General features: G+C 51.4%; 1 protein-coding gene across 4 annotated transcripts in view; it reads right to left on the bottom strand.

Moving 5' to 3' along the window:
• The window catches only part of ANXA11 (annexin A11), a 42381-nt gene that overhangs the window by 14750 nt on the left and 6493 nt on the right, over positions 1-21138 (bottom strand). For 2 of the 4 annotated variants that reach the window (XM_040242575.1, XM_040242578.1), the window contains exons 2-3: positions 1665-1727; positions 76-188 (exon numbers count right to left, since the gene is read on the bottom strand). In XM_040242575.1, coding sequence (XP_040098509.1) covers positions 76-188; positions 1665-1719 — 168 coding nt within the window. In that variant the 5' untranslated portion in view covers positions 1720-1727. Of the gene's footprint in view, positions 1-75; positions 189-1664; positions 1728-9422; positions 9533-18881; positions 20909-21138 lie in introns of those variants that run through there. The other 2 variants (XM_040242576.1, XM_040242577.1) reach the window with 2 other exon arrangements.

Here is a 21138-nt window from a genome sequence, read left to right on the forward strand (position 1 = left end):
CCTCTGACACGCCGCAAGCCAGCAGCCTTTCTCCCTCTGGCCCCCAGGGCAGCCCAGTGGGCGGGCTGGACTCACCACTCCTGAGAGGTAGTCCTGGTTGAACTGCCCTGCGTAGTTGGCCACATTATCCAGCCCGATGGGAGGCATGGTGGGCGGCGGGTAGCCAGCACCTCCCCAGGCACCGCCACCTGAAAGCAACACCAAGTCCATCAGCCCCCCGATCACCCGCCAAGAGGACAAGGCAGAGACATCAAGCTCCCAGGCTGTCAGAGAGGAGGCCAAGCAGAGCCTTGGGCAGTCCTATAGGCCACGGTGAAAACGCTCAGGCAACAGAGTCTAGCCTGATCCTGCTGCCAGAGGAGAGAAGAAGGAACCTGCCCCACCTTTTGGAGAGGAAGGCACCACTCAGCAAACACTCCCAAGACTCTCTGTGGGGTATTAAGGCAGGAGGGCCAAGGGCAGACCTGCTCTCCTGGGCTCACCACCACGGACCAGGAGTACAGACAGGTCACTCAGGGAGGCTGTGCCGAGCCCAGCAGAGTGCGGAGCTCAAGGAGCACTCAGTCCAGAGTGATGGAAGAGCACAGCGGGTGGGGTGGGCTGGCCTGCTGATCTGGCTGTGTGCTGTCACCACATGTCTGTGAGAGGCAGGGAGAAGCAGGATGACTGACGGGACAGAGGCAGACAGGGCTTGGCTGTCAGGAGGAGTCGGGGAACAGCAGTAAGAAGTCCCAGCTCTGACACCAGCAGGACTGGGGCATGCGCCCTGAGCGAGCACTGAGCCATCCTGGCTCAGTTTCCCCGTGTGAAGCGGGGATAGCTGGTGATGGCCTCAATTGCTGTGAGGAGGATTAAGAGAGTTACTGCCAGGCAGGGCTTAGCTGGGAGCCGGTGAGTGTTCGTATGTGACAGCCCTCACCGAAGCCCTCACGAGCAGCACAGCAGCCAGCATCATGGCTGGCCTGTCAGAAGCCGCCCTGTCCACGGCAGCGAAAAGGCCCTGGGGGCCTCCAGCGCGGATTTCCAGCTCCGGGACACCCAGGACAGAGCCTCCCCGGAGTCACTTGCCAGTTCCCACGCTTCCTGCTCCGGTGCGGACAGAGGTGGAAGTGGTGGCGCACAGGTACCGGACAGGCTGGCGCAGCCGCCCTGCTACTGGCCCACAGCAGCAGCTGCAGAGCAACATCAGCCTCAGCGACCGCCTCCGCGCCCTGCGCGCAGGGGGCCCGCTGCCGGGAGCGCACGCACGGTGCACGCGGGGCAGGGGGGCGACGGGGCGCCTGTCACCGCGCGGTGCTCCAGAGGACGCCGTGCCAGAGCCTCTACCGGCTATCGCGGCCTGTCTGGGCCAGCCCCGTGATGGAGACGCCTGAATTCATGTGCAAGGGAGGAAACTGAGTCTCAGAGAATGGAACATATCTTGTCTGTTCCTGTCAGCTAATAAGGCAAGAGACTGGGGCCTGGCCTCGTCCTGGCTTTTCAGAAGTGGCCTCACTTGGCCCCAGGATCCAAGATCTTCTCTAGCCCCTTCCCATCTGGCTGCACTGTGTGGGAATGAAGGGAGCAAGGAAATGACTGGAAAGCACCATCACTCCTCCCCTCTCCACGCCTAGACCCTTTGAAGAGAGGGCAATCCCTCCCCCACAGGCCTCAGACCTTCTTACCTGGTGCAGCTGGTGGGTAGCCACCTGCGGGCGGGGGGTAGCCTGGGTAGCTCATGGCTCGATCTGAAAGGAAAGAGGAAAGTGTGCTCAGGCTCAGCCAGGGGCTCCCATTAGCTTTACTGGAGAAGAGCAACAACCACAAGCCAGCCCCAGCAGGAGGAGCCGCATCAGGCCTGACCCGGGGTGGGGCAACCCAGCTCACCCTTTACCCACAAGGCCCCTGCCAGAAACAGCAATCGGAGCATTACAGGATTCGCCACCCATGAGCTGGTGAGTTGCCTTGAAAACCGCTTTCACCCAGGCTCCACTCCCACCTGTGCTGACAAGGGATGCTGCAGGTGTGACGCTGTTCTCCCATCTCATTCTCAGGGGCCAGGTCTATCTGCCTGGATCTTGTTTATCACCATCCATCCAGCCTTAGGGAAAGCCCGTGCTCCCATCTCCCTGCGCCCAACCTACAGACCCTGAGCGATCCACAGTGGGCTCCAAATTGCATCTGCCCCAAACTACACTTTTTGTTCTCCAGCCTCTGGTTCACCCAGCAAGGGAATCCCCGGGTGTGGGATAACCGTTTCCAGAAATAAAGAGAGCCCTCAGGAGGGCTCATGTGATCAAGCGAGGCAGTACCACCCTGTTCCTACAGATGAACTCAGAAAGGGCAAGCGACTTGCAGGCCGGCAGTAAGGGAAGGAGCCAGGCCCAGGACCTAAATCCTTGGTGATGGTGGGAGACCTGTCCTTACAACCCCCTCTGTACAGACCCCTCTGCTGTGCCTCACGCTAGAGGAGCTGCCCAGAGGGACATGAGCTGCTGTGATATCACAGTCTCAGACCATCAGGAAACCTGGTTACTCTCGCCAATCAGTGGCTATTGCAATTTAAGAGGCACCCAAGGACCAGTGAAAGTGAGGAAACCTGTAGGCTTCCTTAACAATCACAGCTGCTGAGCCCAGGTGAGCAGCTCCTCCTTGCACACCAGGCCCCAAGCTAGTTCTCAAACTGCAGTGTGCGTCAGAAGCCACCTGGAGGGCTTGTTAAACACACTGCTGGGCTCCACCCGCATGGTTTGAGTCAGTAGAGCCAGAATTCATATTTCTAACTAGTTCCCAGGTGATGTTACTGGTCCAGGAACTCTGAAAAACACCTCTCTAGACACCATTATCCACCTACAAAATTCTGGGCCGCCCTTCACAGCTGTGCTGGAGAGCTACACATGCTGTTTTTACGGAAAATGAAGGGCTTCCTTAAGGTGCCACTGGTTCCCATGAGTCTGGTTCTCAGTGCTCTGGGCATGGTCATTTATTTGGGTCAGTGGGTCCACGGGTGACCGCAATGGGAGGCCAGATGGTGGCCTAGTGACCTTGCAGAGAGCGAGAATCGGTGACCTGTGGTGTCGGCCAAAGCCCTTTTCCCAAGCACGCTGCAATGTGGCGACTAAGCTCCCCAGTGGTGCTGCTTTCAGTCTGACCCCTCTGCCAGAACCCTGAGGCCTCGCTGGTGAGGCGACACCCTGGGGATCTGAATGCTGGATGGGCCAGGAACCTCCTCATGGAATAAAGAGGAGCCACCCATCGGAAAACCAGAGGAGCTGCAGTCCTGTTCCTGACACCGTTCTCCCTGGAGATCACCTCCCAGAGGAATGAGCCTGGAGGCCTCGCCCACAGCGGGATGGGAAAACAAAACAGAGGAGCCAGATACTGCCCTGTTCCCCACATCAAAGTAAAATGTCAGCCAGACCTAAGCGTCAGACTTCAGAAGTAGCCCTCAACCCCAAAGATAAAATTAAGTTTCTGTGTAAGACAGAAATAAGGAAAATAACATAAAGACAAGAGAAAGGACAAATTTAGGAAAAACGTCTTATGGTAAGAAAAAGACCAACAACCTTTAGAGAAACTCAGATGATGCAAACGACAACACAAAAGGAACACTAGATGCTCACCCTCACTAACACAGCGAGGCGCGCGGAGTGAAACACGGAGATGCCGAAGTTAAAAGCGACACGGTCTTTGACTCAGAAACTCTACTTCTGGAAATCTATTTCCCAGATGCACTTAACCGTGACATTTACTACAACAACAACCAGAAGGAATCCCTAAATACCCACCTGCAAGAGGCTGGTTAAATAAATCACAACGGATCCATACAAGGGATACTCTGTATATTACATTCATATATCTATATATTATATACTTCAGAATTAGCCAGCTCTATGAGTGGCGATTTGAAATGATCACCATTGTTAATCAAGGTGTAGTGCTGGGTGTATGCTAACTTAAAAATAAGAAAATGTACAAATTTAGCGCTGAATACACACAAACACACACCCTACAATCCCTGGAATGTTAAACAAGGAACTGGGTAGCACTGATTGCCTCTGCAGGGGAAAACTGGAATAGAAATGAAATTCACTGCTTATATTTGCATTTCTTGCCACATGCATGTGTGCCTATTAAAAAAACAACTTTAAAAAAGACTCAATTCAGGTAGGGCTTTCTGAGCTCACTTGAGGTTGTGGCTGTTCCTCCAAGATTCGAATAACTCACACAGGGTCCATTCAGCGCAAGGCAGCCCGGCTCTGAGCCTGGGGTTAGGATTATTACATAAATACACCACGGAACTTGGACCTGGAGGGACTGCTAGGGTTCCTGCCTGGGGCCGGGCCGCAGGCCAGCCTCAGCCACTCACAGGGTGATGGTGCTCATTCCCCGAGCTCCCAGACGATGAGCTCTGCCCTGGAGGGTCCCACAGGCCGGGTCTCATCCCACACCCGAGGAATAGTTCTTCCTCCCGCGCGCCCCGGCTTCCCCTCTCCCCAAAAGCCCACCTCCAGTCTTCCCCTCTTCTGAAAGAACAGCCTCATTTTCTTCCCACCATTTCCTGCCTGAAGCAGTTCCACGTCTGTGGCCCACTCCCTTCTCGTTCGCAGAGCTCCCCCGGGAAACAAAGGCTCCAGGTATGGTGTGGAGAGCCCACAGCAGTAGCTCCCCAGCCTCCCTGGACTGTTAATGCCTGCATGTTCTAGACAATAGAGACAGGGTGCTGATTCCTGTTAAATTTCCCCCTCCATTCTACCCGTTGCTCCAGCCTATAAGATCTCTTGCAACCCGGGCCAGTATCAAGCATCTTAGCACTCTCTCTCAGCTTTCTTTTATATTCATTGGTTGGGAAAACATGGCATTTGCGTTCTTCCCAGTGAGTGACACTGAAAGGGCACTTCTACACTGTTGCTACCAACCTCTCCCCACCCAGGACCACTCAATCAGTTATTGGACCACCTAACTCTACCACAGCCTGATTGACACCTGTTTCCTCATCTAGTTCACGACAGTAGGAAGAGGGCCTCCATCAAATGAGGATTCTAACACATCTCTCCCCATCCCCTGCCCGCCTAGAGCGCTCCAGCTTATCTGTCTACGAATCTCCAGGACAAAAGCAAAGGCAGCCGGAGAGCCTGGGTCGACCTCCAGAGGCCCAGTCCTCACTCCCAGTGCCCTGACTCGCCCCTTCCCAACGAGGACATGTCCTAGGAGAGCCCGGGATCAGCAGGCAACTCTTAGACTCCCAACATCTACAGTCTTCCCCTCACCTTTTAAAAATAATTTTACTTATTTATCTTTGGTCGTGTCGGGCCTTTGTCGCTGCGCAGGCTCTTCTCATCGTGGCAAGTGCAAGCTACTCTCCACTGCAGCGCATGGACTTCTTGTTGCACTGGCTTCTTGTTGTGGAGCATGGGCTCCAGGGCGCACGTGGGCTTAGCAGTCAGCAGCTTCCAGGCTCTAGAGCATAGGCTCAATAGGGCTTTGTTGCTCCAGGGCATGTGGGATCCTCCCGGATTAGGGATTCAACCCATGTCTCTTGACTGGCAGGTGGATTTTTACTACTGAGCCACCAGGGAAACCCCCTCTTTTTGTGAAAATTAGGAAATTTGCTTATGGCCCAGTCTTTACATACTCTGGCCTCCACTTTTTCTCAAGAGGCCACCAGCAGGGTCTACTGCCCTTGGCAAAGTTAGTCTAGCACCCGGGGTACCATATGCGGCTCAGAGGGGAGTTTGGGCAGGGCATAGTGGCGGGGGGGACCCTCACCTTCCCCTCCACTCTGTCCAGCCCTCACTCTGCACACAGAAGGTAACAGTGATTACAGTCCTGCAGATCTGCCTTCTCTTGAGAACTACAAACACCACGCCTTCCATGCTGACCAATGCCTTCCTCCTACTTCTGCTCTTCAACAAAGAAGAAAGGTGCCTGAGTGGGATGCTTCACAGAGTGGACAGGCCGGGATTCTGACAGGCCAGGCACATCCCTGTTCTGTGCCAGCTCTCATCAGGGCACTCTGTCTTGGGACTCACTGGAGAGGGCCTCCGGGTGCCGCAGGCAGCTGGCCTCTTCTGGGACTAATCCAGTTCCTGGACACCAGCCTCTGGGGAACTTTCAGCCTCAAGTACTGCCTCTCAAGATGCAGTACAAATACCACCCTTCCCTTCCCTCCTCACTGGGACCATCTACCTGTAGCTGTGCACCCAATTTCATCCAGCCGTGGCCCTCTCTGGCTAAACTAGGGCTTCACATGCTTCAGGCTGCAAAACAATCACCTGCTGGACTTGTTTTAACCCAGATTGTCGGGTCCCGGCCCCAGAGTCTCTGCAGGGTGGGTTTGGGAACTGGCCCCAAAATGCTGATGCTGCTGGACTCTGGACCAGTTTCTGTGGCACTGCTTCCTCATGCATGAGAATCACCTGGACAGCTTGCTAAAAATAAAAATGCCCGGGCCTTGGCCCCAGTCATTCTGGGCACTTCAGTCTGGGACAGTCCAGGGAATGTGAAATATAAACAAGCATCCTATCCCCATCTCCAGGGATTCCGATGTAATTGATTCTGCACTCCACAAACTAGGAAACACTTTTTCCTTAAGGTACTTGGACACTTTCTAGCTTATTCTATCTAGTCTTCATTCCAAGCAGTAAGTAAACTCTGAGGATAAACACCAAGATCTGAGCCTCCCAGGGTCCCTTGAGACCAAGCCTCAGCTTACTTGGTGAATGTTGAAAGCAGACAGCAGGTACATAGGGGGCTTCTCGGGGCCTATAAAGTGGCTTGTTCCCTAAAACTGTGTACATGTACACAAGAATACCACTACATTTCAAGGATTCCACAAGAGTAGGCACCCAGAGTCCTCAAACACAGCAATTTAGAAACACTGCATTAGAAGAGGCAGAATAACCCGGAACAAGCGGCGCCTCACTACCCTGACGTAGTCATCGCCCCCATAATGGAGAGTCTGGTCGCTCCCCCACCTCAAGAGTGGGAGATGGAGACATATGGTAGGCTGGCTATGCTCTCTGCACATATTCTCGTGTCCTGCCTGACTTCCAGTAATGTGGAGGGAAAAGGAAGGTGGCAGGGCCATGCACGCCTGGCACAAGGATCATGCAGTGTTCTCCCCAGAGAGCCAGGGCTGCAGCAGGCTAACACTCAGAGGAGGCAGAAACCTGGAGCTCTTCCTGGGCCAGAAGTCACATGCTGTGAGACCTCCCACCCAAAGCCCAGCAGCAAACCAAGAGGGCCTGGACTGGAGTGCGTGCTTTGTTGGGATGACCCCTTCCCAGTCTGGGCACTACAGTGTTTATTTGTGTGTTAGTTCATTAATATTAAATCTTCAATCTGTTTTTATGCAAAAACTTAAATGTAGAGCTTACACCATACAGTTCAGATGATCCCTGCTGGTTTCTTTTTAAAAATCAAAGGAAGAGAAGACAAACTACAGAATGGGAGGAAACATTTAAAAAGACACATTTGATAAAGGACTGTTATCCAGAATATAAAAACAATTCTTAAAAACTCAACAGTATGTATATCTGAAACTAACACAACATTGTAAATCAACTATACTTCATTTTAAAAAAAAGAACTCAATTAAAAAATGTGCAAAAGATCTAAACAGATACTGTCCCCAAAAATACATACACATGGCAAAAAAAAAAAAAAAACATACGAAAAGATGCTCAACATCATACAGTTCCTTAGGGAACTGCAAATTAAAATAACAATTAAATACTACCACACACCTATTAGAATGGCCTAAATGCAAAACACCGATGACGCCAAATGCTGATGAGGGTGTGAAGCAACAGAAACTCATTCACTGCTGCTGGAAATGCAAAATGGTACAGCCACTTTGGAAGGCAGTAGGGCAGTTTCTTACACCCTAAACATGATCTAGCAATAGCACTCCATGGTATTTACCCCAAGAGGCTGAAAATATATGTGCACACAGAAACCTGCGCATGGATATTTACAGCTGCTTTCTTCATAATGGCCAAAACTTGGAAGCAACCAAAATGCCTTCAGAAGGTGAATAGGTAAACTGTCATACATCCATACCATGGAATATTATTCAGCAGTAAAAGAAATGAGCTGCAAGCCATGAGGAGACAACCAGGAACCTTCAATGCATGTTACTAAGAGACAAAAAGCCAGCCTGAAGTGGTTACGTCCTGCACAATGCCAACCATACATCATTCTGAAAGAGGTAAAACTATGGAGAAGTTAAAAAATCAGTGATTACCAGGAGTTAGTGAAAGGAAGGCATGAACAGGCAGAGCACCAAAGATTTTTAAGACAGTGAAGCTCTTCTGTATGATTCTAAAACAGTGGATATATTAGTCAAAACCCACAGAATGTGCAACACTAAGAGTGAATGCTACCAATAAACCATGGACTTCGGGCGATAATGGTATGTCAATACAGGGTCATCAAACTCTAACTCTGATATGAGACACTGATAGTGGGCGAGATGATGCTGTGAGCCTAAAGCTGCTCTATAAATTAATTTAAAAATAAAAAGCAGGGCTTCCCTCGTGGCTCAGTGGTAAAGAATCCTGTTGTTCCGCCTGCCAATGCAGAAGACATGGGTTGGGTCCCTGATCCGGGAAGATTCCACATGCCGTGGAACAATGAAGCCTGAGTGCTATGGCTATTGAGCCTGTGCTCTAGAGCCTGGAAACTGCAACCACGGAGCCCACACGCCACAACTACTGAAGCCTGCAAGCTCTAGAGCTCACGCTCCTCAAGCACAAGAAACCGCTGCAACGAGACATCCACGCACCGCAACCAGAGGGCAGCCTCCATCTGCCGAAGCGAGAGAAGCATCCGTGCAGCAGCAAAGACCCGGCACAGCGACAAATAAGCAAATGATTATTAAAAAGCAATAAAACGAATATAAACACACTGTATGGAAATTCAAACAGGTCAGAAAGGCACAAAGGGAAAAGCAAAATTCACCCTCCCCTCTAATCTCCTAACCAAAGGTCACTACCGAGCAGTCTCCAAAGTAAAATTCAAGACAAAACACACTTTCACACACAGACACACACACAAAATGCAAATACATATATGTGTATATATAGCTTTTCTATGTTCATATATATATAGAGAGAGATAGAATTTTTAAAAAACAAGAAAGAAATTTATCTATCAACAGACTCTCGCTCCAGTTCAAAGCGAGGTTTGGGCAGGCTCTGGTGTAATTAGTCAACCACATCCCTCCCTGGCCCACTTCCTGTACCTAGCTGTTGGGAAGATGAACAGTTAGCCAGCCCTGAGCTGGTCTGAGCAGCTCCTGACCACCACACACAGCTGGGAGGCAATGACCCAGAGAAGGGTGCAAAAGGGGCCCAAAGCAAGGCTATTTAAGGTAGTTCAGTTCGAAGAATCTCATATGGAAAAGGGCCCCAACCAGTGACCTGGAGCTAGGCCCTCACCTCCACAGACCTTGGCTGTGACAGGTGGCTTCACCTCTCAGGGCTCTTCCTAGTTGGACTTTACAGCTTCTGAAGGTGACACCTCTTCAGGTTTTCACCCCAATCGTAGACTTAAGTGAAAGTGAAGTCGCTCAGTCGTGTCTGACACTCAGCGACCCCGTGGACTGCAGCCCACCAGGCTCCTCTGTCCATGGGATTTTCCAGGCAAGAGTACTGGAGTGGGGTGCCATTGCCTTCTCCAACGCGTGAAAGTGAAGTCGCTCAGTAGTGTCCGACGCTCAGCAACCCCATGGACTGCAGCCCACCAGGCTCCTCCGTCCATGGGATTTTCCAGGCAAGAGTACTGGAGTGGGGTGCCATTGCCTTCTCTGAATCCTAGACTTAGAGGCTCCCAAAATATCTATATTGGAAAGGAACTTGCAGTTTCCAACCACCTTGGTTTTGTAGCTAAAATATGCCAGGGACCCAGCTTACTCAAGTCACCAACACTTGGGGAGAGGGTCCAAGGTGGAACCCCACCTTCCTGAAAGAGAGCAGAGCCTCCCTGCCTTCCTGAAACAGGGCTGTGTTACAAAACCTGTGACCACTGCAACCTGGGCTGGGCTGGTTTGTTTGGTGGTCCCAATCGGTCTTGCCATTGATCACCTACTTTAAGACCTCTCTCTCCTCCAAGGGCAAAAGGAAGACAGTTCAGTAACTGCTTTGAACTGGGGTCAGCCAACGTCAGTCCTCATGGCCAGGAGGTTCCAGAAACCCTCAGGTGCCTCAGCTCACACCACAGGCCTCTACCCATACCTAGAGGGAGGAGGGGAGCCATGCCTGGTACAGCCAAGCTCTGCCACACAGGCCCTCCAAGTTTCACTCAGATCTAGCCTGGTCCATCTCCAGTTCAGCCCAGCCAAGCAGAAACAGGCAGAATGATATAGAGCTCAGTGCTCCCTCAACTGCATCCCCTGACCCCAACTTACGTCTCACGAGTGGGAATTTACCAGGTACCCACTTTAAAAGAGAGGCTAGTTGTCCAAAAACTTTGAAAACTGCTGCCTACTACATCCTCTTCCAGGAAAGTGCTAATTTTTGATAGCAGATTAAAGACTCTGATAAGTCCTCTAACAGGTGCCTGGTTAACTTTACCCTTCAATTTCCCAAACTTACTAGACAGCAATAATAGTTAACATTTATCAAATACTCATTATGTACTAGGCCCTCTGTTAAGTGCTATACATGAAACTGAACTTTGCAGCAACTCCCTAGACATATAACACTAAGATCATGACCTCTGTATCAGAGATAAGGAAACTGAGGTGTGGAGAGATCACACAGCTTGCCCAAGGTCACGGCTAGTAAATGAAGAGCCAGGATTCAAACCCAGGCAGCCGAGCCTCAAAGTTCAGGATTTCACCCCTACAGTGCACCTCCTCCAGGGCCCATCAGCCCCAGAAACTACTATTGCAAAGACTGAAACTTTAAAAACACTGGTTGATAAAACAGAATAGAATTAGGCAGCAGGACACTAGGTTTTACTGTGATCTCAGATATTTCACTGAAGGCAGTCTAGGGTGGCGGGAGGAACGTGAACTCTGATGTCCAAGTTCAAATCCCAGTTCTGCTGCACTGGGATGTGTGGTCTTGGGCAGGTTATTTAATACTCTGGGCCTCACTTTTCCACATCTGTAAAATGCAGATAATAACAGTTTAATATCAAATATGTTCTCATTATATCATCGTGAAAGTGAAAGTTGCTCAGCCGTGTCTGACTCTTTGCGACCCCATGGACTATACAGACCCCATGGAATTCTCCAGGCCAGAATACTGGAGTGTGTAGCGTCTCCAGGGGGTCTTCCCAAACCAGGGATTGAACCCAGGTCTCCCGCATTGCAGGTGGATTCTTTACCAGCTGAGCCACCACGGAAGCCCAAGAATACTGGAGTGGGTAGTCTACCCCTTCTCCAGTGGATCTTTCTGACCCAGGAATCAAACAGGGTTTCCTGCACTAAGGCAGATTCTTTACCAGCTGAGCTACCAGGGAAGCCCCCAAAAAGTTCTAGTCACTCAGTCATGTCCGACTCTTTGCGACCCCCTATAGTCCATGGAATTCTCCAGGCCAGAATACTGGTGTGGGTAGCCACCCCCATCTCCAGATCTTTCCAACCCAAGGATCTAACCCAGGTCTCCTGCATGGAAGGTGGATTCCTTACCAGCTGAGTTACCAGGAAAGCCCTATATGTCATCTAACCTCTCACTATATCAGTTTCCCTAAAATAGCAGGTTAGATTAGAGGGTCCCAGAGGCCCCTAGACCACTTGACAACACTCAGGCTGAGAGATGTGGGGGCAGGGAGGGCATGCGGTGGAACACAAGAGCTTGGAGAGTCAGGACAGTGTGGAGGGCAGAGGGCGGCGGAGCAGGGCAGAGAGTAAAGTCGGCTGGTTCCTTCTCCACGCCAAACCCAGTCCCTAGCAGCAGACCCTGGGTGGGGATGGCTGTATTGGATTTTCCAATCTCCCTAAGAAACCACCAACAGGTAACTGGCAATGTTTTCTTTCTATCCCCGCTGTAGGCTGGGGTGCCCAGGGCTTGGTCTAAACTCCATGAAAAAAGCTGGGGGTGAGGGGCGTGGAGTTTCCCAGGGGATGCTAGTGGTAAAGAACCCATCTGCCAGTGCAGGAGACATAAGAGAGGCAGGTTCGATCCCTGGGTCAGCAAGGTCCCCTGCAGGAGGGCATGGCAACACACTCCAGTATTCCTGCCAGGAGAATCCCATGGACAAAGGAACCTGGCGGGCTACAGTCCAAGGGCTGCAAAGAGTCGGACACGACTGAGCCGACTGAGCACGCTCGCAGGCAGGCACACAGGGGCCGGGGTGCGGGTAATGGAGTCGGAAGCACCTCTGAAAAGACCTTAACAAGAAACCTGCCCCAGGAGGAGTGACTGGCAGAAGCAGAGCCTCAGTCTGCACAAAGCTTCAGCCCTACCAGTACCTAGGAGCCTGCTGCCTGTATGCCCACTCTGGGCTCGGCCCTGACAGAAACCATTTTTTCTGCTCTTGGCTGAGAAGACCTTTCCAGACCGTGTCCTGGGAACTGAGAATGAGGGAGCGAGGCAGGAGCGGACGCCTCCTCGGAAAGGCGCCTGCTGGCGGACACAGATTCGCAGGCGGCCTCTCTACCACCCCCTGCACGGCACAGCCCTGGCCAACCTGGGTTTCTTCAGTTCATGGGAAGGGGCCCCTTTGAAAGATGCCCGCACTAAACAGCTTCTGGAAGCGCCAACACTTAGTCAAATGCCAACCCTGATTCAGGATTTCTGAGGAGTGAAGAGTGGCCAGAGGAAGCAGGTGAAGCCAGATATGGTGTCAATATCTGGCAGACAACCAGGCTGTGACGGGAGATCAGGCTGAGGTCCCTGGAGTCACCAAGGTTCTTCCGATGGACACAATTTTCTGTCACAAAGGCAGTGACAGAAAATCCCCCCACTCCCACCAACTTAAGTCCAAGGCGTGGCTAGGACCTTATCAGGAAATACCCCCTCCCCTAAAGGGAAATGGAGGTTTGTTTCTAAGTGCCTGTGGGGCTGGGGAGGCAGGCCTGGATCTGTCGATTTTACCACTTCCGCATGTGGAAGCTGCTTGCAATCACACCACCTGGTCAGAATGGGCTCCTCAAGCACATTAAATCAAGCACAACTCCAAGAGTAACAAAGCCTCCTTGCTGTCCCCAACTTAACTCTCAAGCCCCTCCATTTCCTGCAAAGTCCAACCCAAGAGTTGTTCCTCTAGAACCACCTGAGCTCACAGGGGTGCACCCTCCAAGCTCTGTGGAGGGTACTGTCTGCACAATAAAACCATCAGCACTTCAGCTGGAAGGGAACTTGGGGAGTTCCTTCTCCGAATCCCTCCTTGGTCTGGGGAAAGGGAGGCTGGGCAGCTCGTGCTGGTCACGCATCCTTGGTCTGGGGAAAGGGAGTCTGGGCAGCTCGTGCTGGTCACGCAGCCTAAGCATCACCAACACTAGGTCTCGTAACATTCAACCCCAGGTCCTCCGCAGATTCTTCTACCACCTCCGATTACTCTCTCTTCCATCTGTGCACAACCCACACTCCCCTGTCAAGCCACCAACGTCACAGGACAGTCGTAAGAGGCTCCTCAGCTCTGCCATATGGACTTTACCCGTGGCCCACACAGCCCTGATACCATCTTCTAACACAGCTGCTGGGCAACCAGGGTGAAAACACGGTCCAGTGACATTAGTTCTAAACTTGCTGGCTGTGTGAGCTTGGCCATGTGGCTTGACCTTTCTGAGCCTTTCTCCTTAAAAGCCAGGGAAGGCACATTCATCTTACTATGTGGCCATGAGGGTCTGCTGCACTGATACATGCATTTAAAGCTTATGCATGTAGCTTATTAGCATACAGTGGGTGCTCAGTTAATCTTAACTTACTCCCTAAGAAGCATTAGCTTGGTAGCTAGGGTCTAGGTCCTAACTTCACCATACGCTGTATGACATTTTCAGAACAACTTAACTTCTCTGAACTTCTACGCTATCTGCAGAAATATGACCTGCCGACTTACTTTGGTGTTACTGTGAGGACTGAATGAAGTAAGAACAGGGAAGAGTTTTGTAAAATAGGGACCGTTTTCTGTGCTCTGTCACCAATTCAACCTGGGTTGTACCATTCCAAGTGGCGAAAGAGGACAGGCTCTGAAGTTTGGAGAGGGGGGGAAAGGGTCATCAAAGGTCCTGAAGAGACATCCCAACTTACGTAGTGTCTACTAGGTATCCAGCCCACACAGCGAGGGGGGTTCCTAAGCAATCATTATGGTCACAGATGGTTCAAGACAAGGCTGGAAGGGAAAGAAAGGAGGGCTTTTCAAAGCCTATGATCAAGGCACCATGAAGTTTCTGGATTAGGCCTGTCAAAAATATCCCCAACAGAGATTCGCATCCTGACCCCCCAAAATCTGTGACTATGTTGCCCTAAACGACAAAGGGGTTTGCAGATAGGCTACAAACCTTGAGATGGGGGACATACCCTAGATTATCCAGGCGGGCCTATGAGTCCTTTCCTAGCTATGGTAAAGATGAAAAGAAAGATAAGGAGTCAAAGGATGCAGATGGCCTGTAGAAGCTGGAAAAGACAAGGAAGCAGATCCTCCTCCAGAGCTTCCAGAAAAGATGTAATCCTGCCAACAAACACCAGGAGACCCATGAGACAAAACTACAACAGAAAGGTCGTGTGCTAAAATGGTGCAGTCGCAGCGGCAAACAGTAGGGCAGCGCCTCAAGAAATTAAACACATAACCTAGCAATTCCATTTCTGTAAATGTGCCCAGAAGAACTGAAAGCACTGTCCACCAATGTTCCCATGTTCACAGCAGTTGTTATTCACAACAGTCAAAACGTGGAAATAACCCAAACGTCCATCAACAGATCAAAGGATAAACTAAACGTGGTATATACATAACAAAACAGCATTTCGCCTTAAAAGGAAGGAAATTCTGACCCATGCTAGAATATGGACGAATCTTGAGGTTATTACGCTGAATGAAATAAACCAGTCACAAAAGATATTCTATGATTCTGCTTATGTGAGGGGGCTTCCCAGGTGGCACCAGCGGTAAAGACTCCACCTGCCAATGCAGGAGACTCAAGAGACACAGGTTCAATCCCTGGGTTGGGAAGACCCCCAGAGAAGGAAATGGCAACCACTCCAGGATCTTGCCTGGGAAATCCCACGGGCAGAGAAGCCTGGCGGGCTACAGTCCACCGGGTCACAGAGCTGGACACGCTGAAGGGACTGAGTCCGATGTGCCACTTAAGCAAGGCAAGCAGAGCAGTCTGATTCAGAGACAAGGTGAAACAGTGATGCCAGGAGCTGAGGGATTGGGGGTTAATGTTTAATGGGCAGAGAGTTTGTTTGGGAAGATGAAAAGTTTTGGAGACAGATGGTGGTGATGCTTGTACAATAATGCTTTCCAATTGTGCTGGAGAAGACTCTTGAGAGTCCCTTGCACTGCAAGGAAATTAAACCAGTCAACCCTAAAGGAAATCAACCCTGAATATTTATTGGAAGGACTGTGGTTGAAGCTCCAATACTCCAGCCACCTAATGCAAACAGCCAATTCACTGGAAAAGACTCTGATGCTGGCAAAGACTGAAGGCAGAAGGAAAAGGTCATGACAGAGGATGAGATAGTTGGATGGCATCACCAACTCAGTGGACATGAATTTGAGCAAACTCTGGGAAATAGTGGAGGACAGAGAAGCCTGGTGTGCTGCAGTCTATGGTGTCTATGAAAGAGTCACAGAGAGTCAGACATGACTTAGTGACTGAACAAAAACAACAACTTAATACCACCAGACACCTAAAAATGGTTATTTAAAAAAAAAAAAAGGCAGTGTGGTATTAAGCCCCTAAATATGGATATTTTGCTACAGCAGCAATAGAAAGCAAGTTCTACAGAGACCACTGCTTCTCTCCTTCCCTCCAGATCCTTCCATGGTGTGCTCTTTGAAAAGGCTCCCTTTGTATAAGAGATCAGTGCACAGTTTGAACTCACTCAGCAGAAGCAGCAATAAACCCCCAAGACCACAGGAAAAACCATTCCACCAAGAAGGGAAGGCCCAGGTGCGTGTGTCTCCTACATGTCTGGGAATAAGAGCTCACTCAATAAAACTTTGCTTGCTTGTATTATCAGTCAACAGAGTCACCATGGTGAGACCTGGGGCTTGTGAGTAGGTTCTGTATGGCCAGCCAGACACACCCAGCCAGCCATGCAAATGCTCCTGGGAGGGAAAATGTGGGCAGTGTGATGCTTGGGTGGGTGGGGTAGGTGAACACACCCAACCAGCCAGGACCAAGCAACTGGAATACCAGAGGTCATTCAGCCTAGAGATGACTCAGTGCATTCCTGCCCACCCAACCTTGACTCCTATTTCACAAATGGAGAAACTGACAACCAGAGAGGGGAAGTGACAGGGCAAGGTAACAGAGCAAGATCCTCCCAGGGCTGGTTCAGGACCCTTCCACTCCTGCCTCCAAGCCAGGGGCCCACTGTCCAAAGGCGGGACCGCAGCCAGTCGCTGATTTTTCACAGCATCTCTAGCTGGGGAGGCTCAGGTTCAATGGAGCCTGAAGCCTATATAATTTTAGAGGCCCTTTTTAAGATGCCAGAAACAGAAAGCTTTTTTTTTTTTTTTTTGCAAATTCTACAAAACCATATGACTTAGTAAATTCACTGCCAGGGCCTCTCCCACAGCCTTGGAGAGACCACACGCAAATGACTAGGGTGTGGGGGTTGGGAGGCTTCAACTAAGGACTGTATGCCCACCAGGCTCCTCTGTCCATGGAATTCTCCAGGCAAGGATACTGGAGTGGGTAGCCATTCCCTTCTCCAGGGGATCTTCCCTACCCAGGAATGGAACCCAGGTCTCCTGCATTGCAGGCAGATTCTTTACCGTCTGAGCCACCGGGGAAGCCCTAAGTTTCATTAGTTTCACACTGATTTTACCTCTGGGCTCAAAGAGGCACCAATGCCGGGGCTAGACTCCCCTGAGGACAGGAGTTAAAAAACAGAGTTCTGGCCTGCACTCGGCTTTCCCTCTAGCTGGAGCTGCTGCTGCTGCTAAGTCGCTTCAGTCGTGTCCGACTCAGTGCAACCCCATAGACAGCAGCCCACCAGGCTCCCCCATCCCTGGGATTCTCCAGGCAAGAACACTGGAGTGGGTTGCTATTTCCTTCTCCAATGCATCAGAGTGAAAGTGAAGTTGCTCAGTCAAGTCCGACTCCTAGTGACCCCATGGACTGCAGCCTTCCAGGCTCCTCTGTCCATGGGATTTTCCAGGCAAGCGTACTGGAGTGGGGTGCCACTGCCTTCTCCTTTAGCTGGAGAGATAAACACAAAAGAGTAGTCACAGAAACACTCACCGAGTATATAAGAGCCACTCCCAGGCAGAATGGAGATTAAGGTTGAGAATCAGGAAAGGGCCCTTTGGAAGCAGAGAGGACACGTGTTTAGGAAACCCACTTCTCTCCGATGGGCCCTGGCGAACCCAAGGCTCCCCTGGGCATCTCTCCTCATCTGTGAAATGAGTGAGCCTGCGAGGGATCCGTGGTTGTCAACTTGTGCTGCCCAAGACCTGGGGCTCTTTGGAGGTTCTGTAATTTTGTTGTGGGGAGGAGAGGGGCGGGGCTGCAAAAGAGTCTCTCCAACTTAAATTTTGTTTTAAATAGAAAAAGAGGAGACCTGGACACCGGGAGCCACGTGGCGGCACACAGCTAGGGCTGTGGCAGCTGCCCCTTCATCCAGGGATGCCTGCCTCGGCTGCCCGCTGTCCCCGGCAGGGCTGTCCCCGCAGGCGCCTGTATTTGTAATGCAAGGCACAGATGTTCACCCGGGCCCTGCTAGGTAAGATGCGATCAACCACCTCACCCTCATATGCAAGTCAGTCACAGATCCTGTCACAACAAACTGGGGGAGAGGGGTGGAGGACAAGACGAAACATCAAAAGGCAGCAGGGAGTCCCCGGGCTTTCTACAGACCTGGGCCTGTTCAAATGCCTTTGGAAAGGCCTGGTCCCTTCAACCCTCAAAGACCAGAGAGAGTATCTATTTCAGCTCCAAACAGCGGAGCACCCCGCCCTGCCTAGAAGCCCCAGAAACCTCTCCTTCAAATAGCACTTCTCAAGGGCGGCTCTTCTAACGGTGACCGAGTCCTCAGCCATCCTTGTTCAGCTGGAAAATGAAAAGAAATCCCCACCAGAGCCTACAGATCACACTGGAGGAGGAGATGCTCTTTTAGATCTCAGCTGGGCCTGACTGATGTGCAGGTGGAACCCTAAGACCTGCCAAGCAGCCCTGGGCTGTGCCATGGCAAGAAAATGGAAGGTCCCTGGAGGTCTCCATGTGATCGCAAGAAAGCAGGAAATGCATGTCCACAGCTCAGTCAAGCCAGGACCTCAGCATTTTCCATCTTCAGGACTTCTGCTCAGTCTTCTCTCTCCCTAGTCTGCTTCCTGCCTCCTTTGCTCCTCTGTCTGCCCTCCTTAAACCTAAGTCAATTCTGCCTTTTCCTTTAAGCCAGATGGAGGCCCGCTTCTTTCAGGAAACCCACCCTGATCTCTCCACCCACAACGATCACCTCTCTTTCTAGAACTTACCAGCACTTGGCCTAAAATGTTTTCTACGTCCTCTAGTGTTTAATAATACGCCCCTCTTTCCAGTACCTAAGTCGCTTCAGTCATATCTGATTCTCTGCGACCCTATGGATTGTAGCCCACAGGCTCCTCTGTCCGTGGGATTCTCCAGGCAAGAACACTGGAGTGGGTTGCCATTTCCTACTCAAGGAACACATATCATTTCATCACCTCATTAACCTTCACAACGATCCTACAAGACAGGTACTATCACCTCAAGGGGACTACAGCTCAGAGATGGTTCTTGACAAGCAAGGATCACACACCTGATGTGTGCCAGGGCCAGAATTATTTTTTTTAGGCCTCCCAGAGAGAGAGTCAGTCCGCAGCTGTAGGACAGGCCTCTTCTCTCCTCCTTCACCAGTTAGCACAGGCAGGGCACTGCGAGGTTCCTGACAGGACATCAGTGGATCCTGACTGTATCTCTTTCACACCCTGGTGGCACCTGTCCCAATGACATCTTTGGTATGGAGGCTCCAGGAATCCTGGGGGCAGAGAGAACTCATCTACAACATTCTTTCTCTCCCTCCTACGAAAAGGCCGGACCTTAAGTGATGTAAGAGGCGTCCGAACGTTCCTGACTCTGCCGGGCACTGCCTCACCTTCGAGGTGTGGGTCATGAGGTCATCAAGCCCCAGATGCGATCAAGGGACCCCAGGGCAGCACCCCACCAACCTAGACCATCCTTTCCCAAGCACTGAATGGAAAGCCCACAGAAGGTGCTCTTAGACATTCAACTCCCCCACACACACCCATGAATCAAGAATAGCTGGAGCACACGTCAATCATTAGGCAAGCAGGGCCTCCGACTCTGCCTCCCCGCCGAAGGCTGGCACCTAGGGTGGCCCTACCTGGAGAAGCTCCGGGTACAGCAAGCTAGGAGAGTAGCCACAGGCCAGTGTCCAGGCCTGACCAAGCGGCTGAACATGAGCAAGCAGGCTCAGAAAGACATCACTGGGGAATAAAGTCAGTTCCCAGCATGCTAGCTTTGGGATTACACGGGAATCCTACAACATCAGAGCTGGAAGGGGCCTTTAGGAGACCCTTTGACTCCACTGGCTTATTTTACTTAGGTGGGAGCTGAGGCCTGGAGAGCAAAGCCTGCCTAGGCTCTCACCATTGGCTGGGGCGGGGCAAAGACTCAACTCATGTTTCTTGACCTCCAGGCCAATGCATCCAGGCCCAGGCTGGCTCCCCTCCACTCACACTGCTGGGTTCTACTCCACCTTCCTGGGCTGGAGAATGGACTTGGCAATGTGAAACCTGTCCTGGGAAAGACAGAATAAGAAGGTGACCCTGCTGCCTACAAATAAAGCCCCATGCCATCAAGTCACAGAGAAAGTGTCCTCTGCCCAGGGAAGCCTCTGTGACACAGCTTCTCCCCAGGTTCTTGCCTATGAGTTAACAAGAGCAGAGAGCAGGGATTGGCAGCCGCTTGTTTTGATCTCTCTGGGGTATCAGGAGCTGCACTGACCATCAGCCCAACTCAGCTCAGGGTTCAAATGGCCTCTGTCCCCACGCTTTCCCAGAAATAAGTTACTGATGTGTTACACCTGGAGTTGAGGCAGGAGAAGAAAGCACAGTAAGATACTCTCTGTCCTAAAGCTGGTCTTGGAGGGACACCTGCCCCCACATCCCTAGGCCCTCTAAGGTAGATCCACATGCAGAAAGCATGGCTGCCAAACCCGACCACTGGGAATGGCCTGGAAGCAGTGGTGACCCTCAGAGCCTCAGCAAAGCAGCAGCAGCAACCTGCCTGCTTAGTCAGCAGCCCACTGGCTCAGCCGCTGCCTCCTCTGCACTGCCTGCTGGCCTGCCTCTGTCATGAGATCCCATTCTTATTTCCCAACCTGAGGAAGGCTGGCTTAGAAAATGGCAAAACTGGCAAGCACAGTAGTAGTTTCAGACAGGACAGCAGTGGGTGGTGTTCCAGAAACTTCTGGTGGTCCCCCCTCAACCATCTGCCCATCTCGCTCCCACAACAGAACACTACCAGCAGCCTGGCACATGGCAGCCCCAAATTAGGACTATGCTTCCGAGCTTCCTGACAGCAAGGCAGGACTCTATCGGGAAGTCAGCTGTCCTGGGCCTCGCAGGTAAGGGAAGCCAGAGCAGCACTATGGTCCCCAGACTGGCCGCATCAGCACAGCCTGAATGCCGTTAGAAAGGAAACTTCTTGGGCCTCACCACAGACCCCCTAAATCAGAGCCCTTAGGGATGGGGCCCAGGAATCTGTGTTTTAACAAACCTTCCAGATTATTCATAAATGTGCTCAAGTTTGAGAACCAAAGCCCTGAAGAACACCAGGAGCAACTGCGCCTAAGGAGTCTGGTGCCTGGACAACCTCATGGAACAGGCACTTACTAACTCTGGACTCTAATTTCTGGAGATAGAGGGAGAGGGAACCTCCTGTTAAATCATGGCCAGACCTGAATCCTGATGCAGGTGAGTGAGGAAGAGGAACGATGAGAAACTCAACCAAGACTGCAGAAAGTAGGAAAGAAACAACATCCAAGTGTAATA

This window comes from Oryx dammah, unplaced genomic scaffold (genome assembly GCF_014754425.2).
Source record: "Oryx dammah isolate SB20612 unplaced genomic scaffold, SCBI_Odam_1.1 HiC_scaffold_6, whole genome shotgun sequence".
NCBI lineage: Eukaryota > Metazoa > Chordata > Mammalia > Artiodactyla > Bovidae > Oryx > Oryx dammah.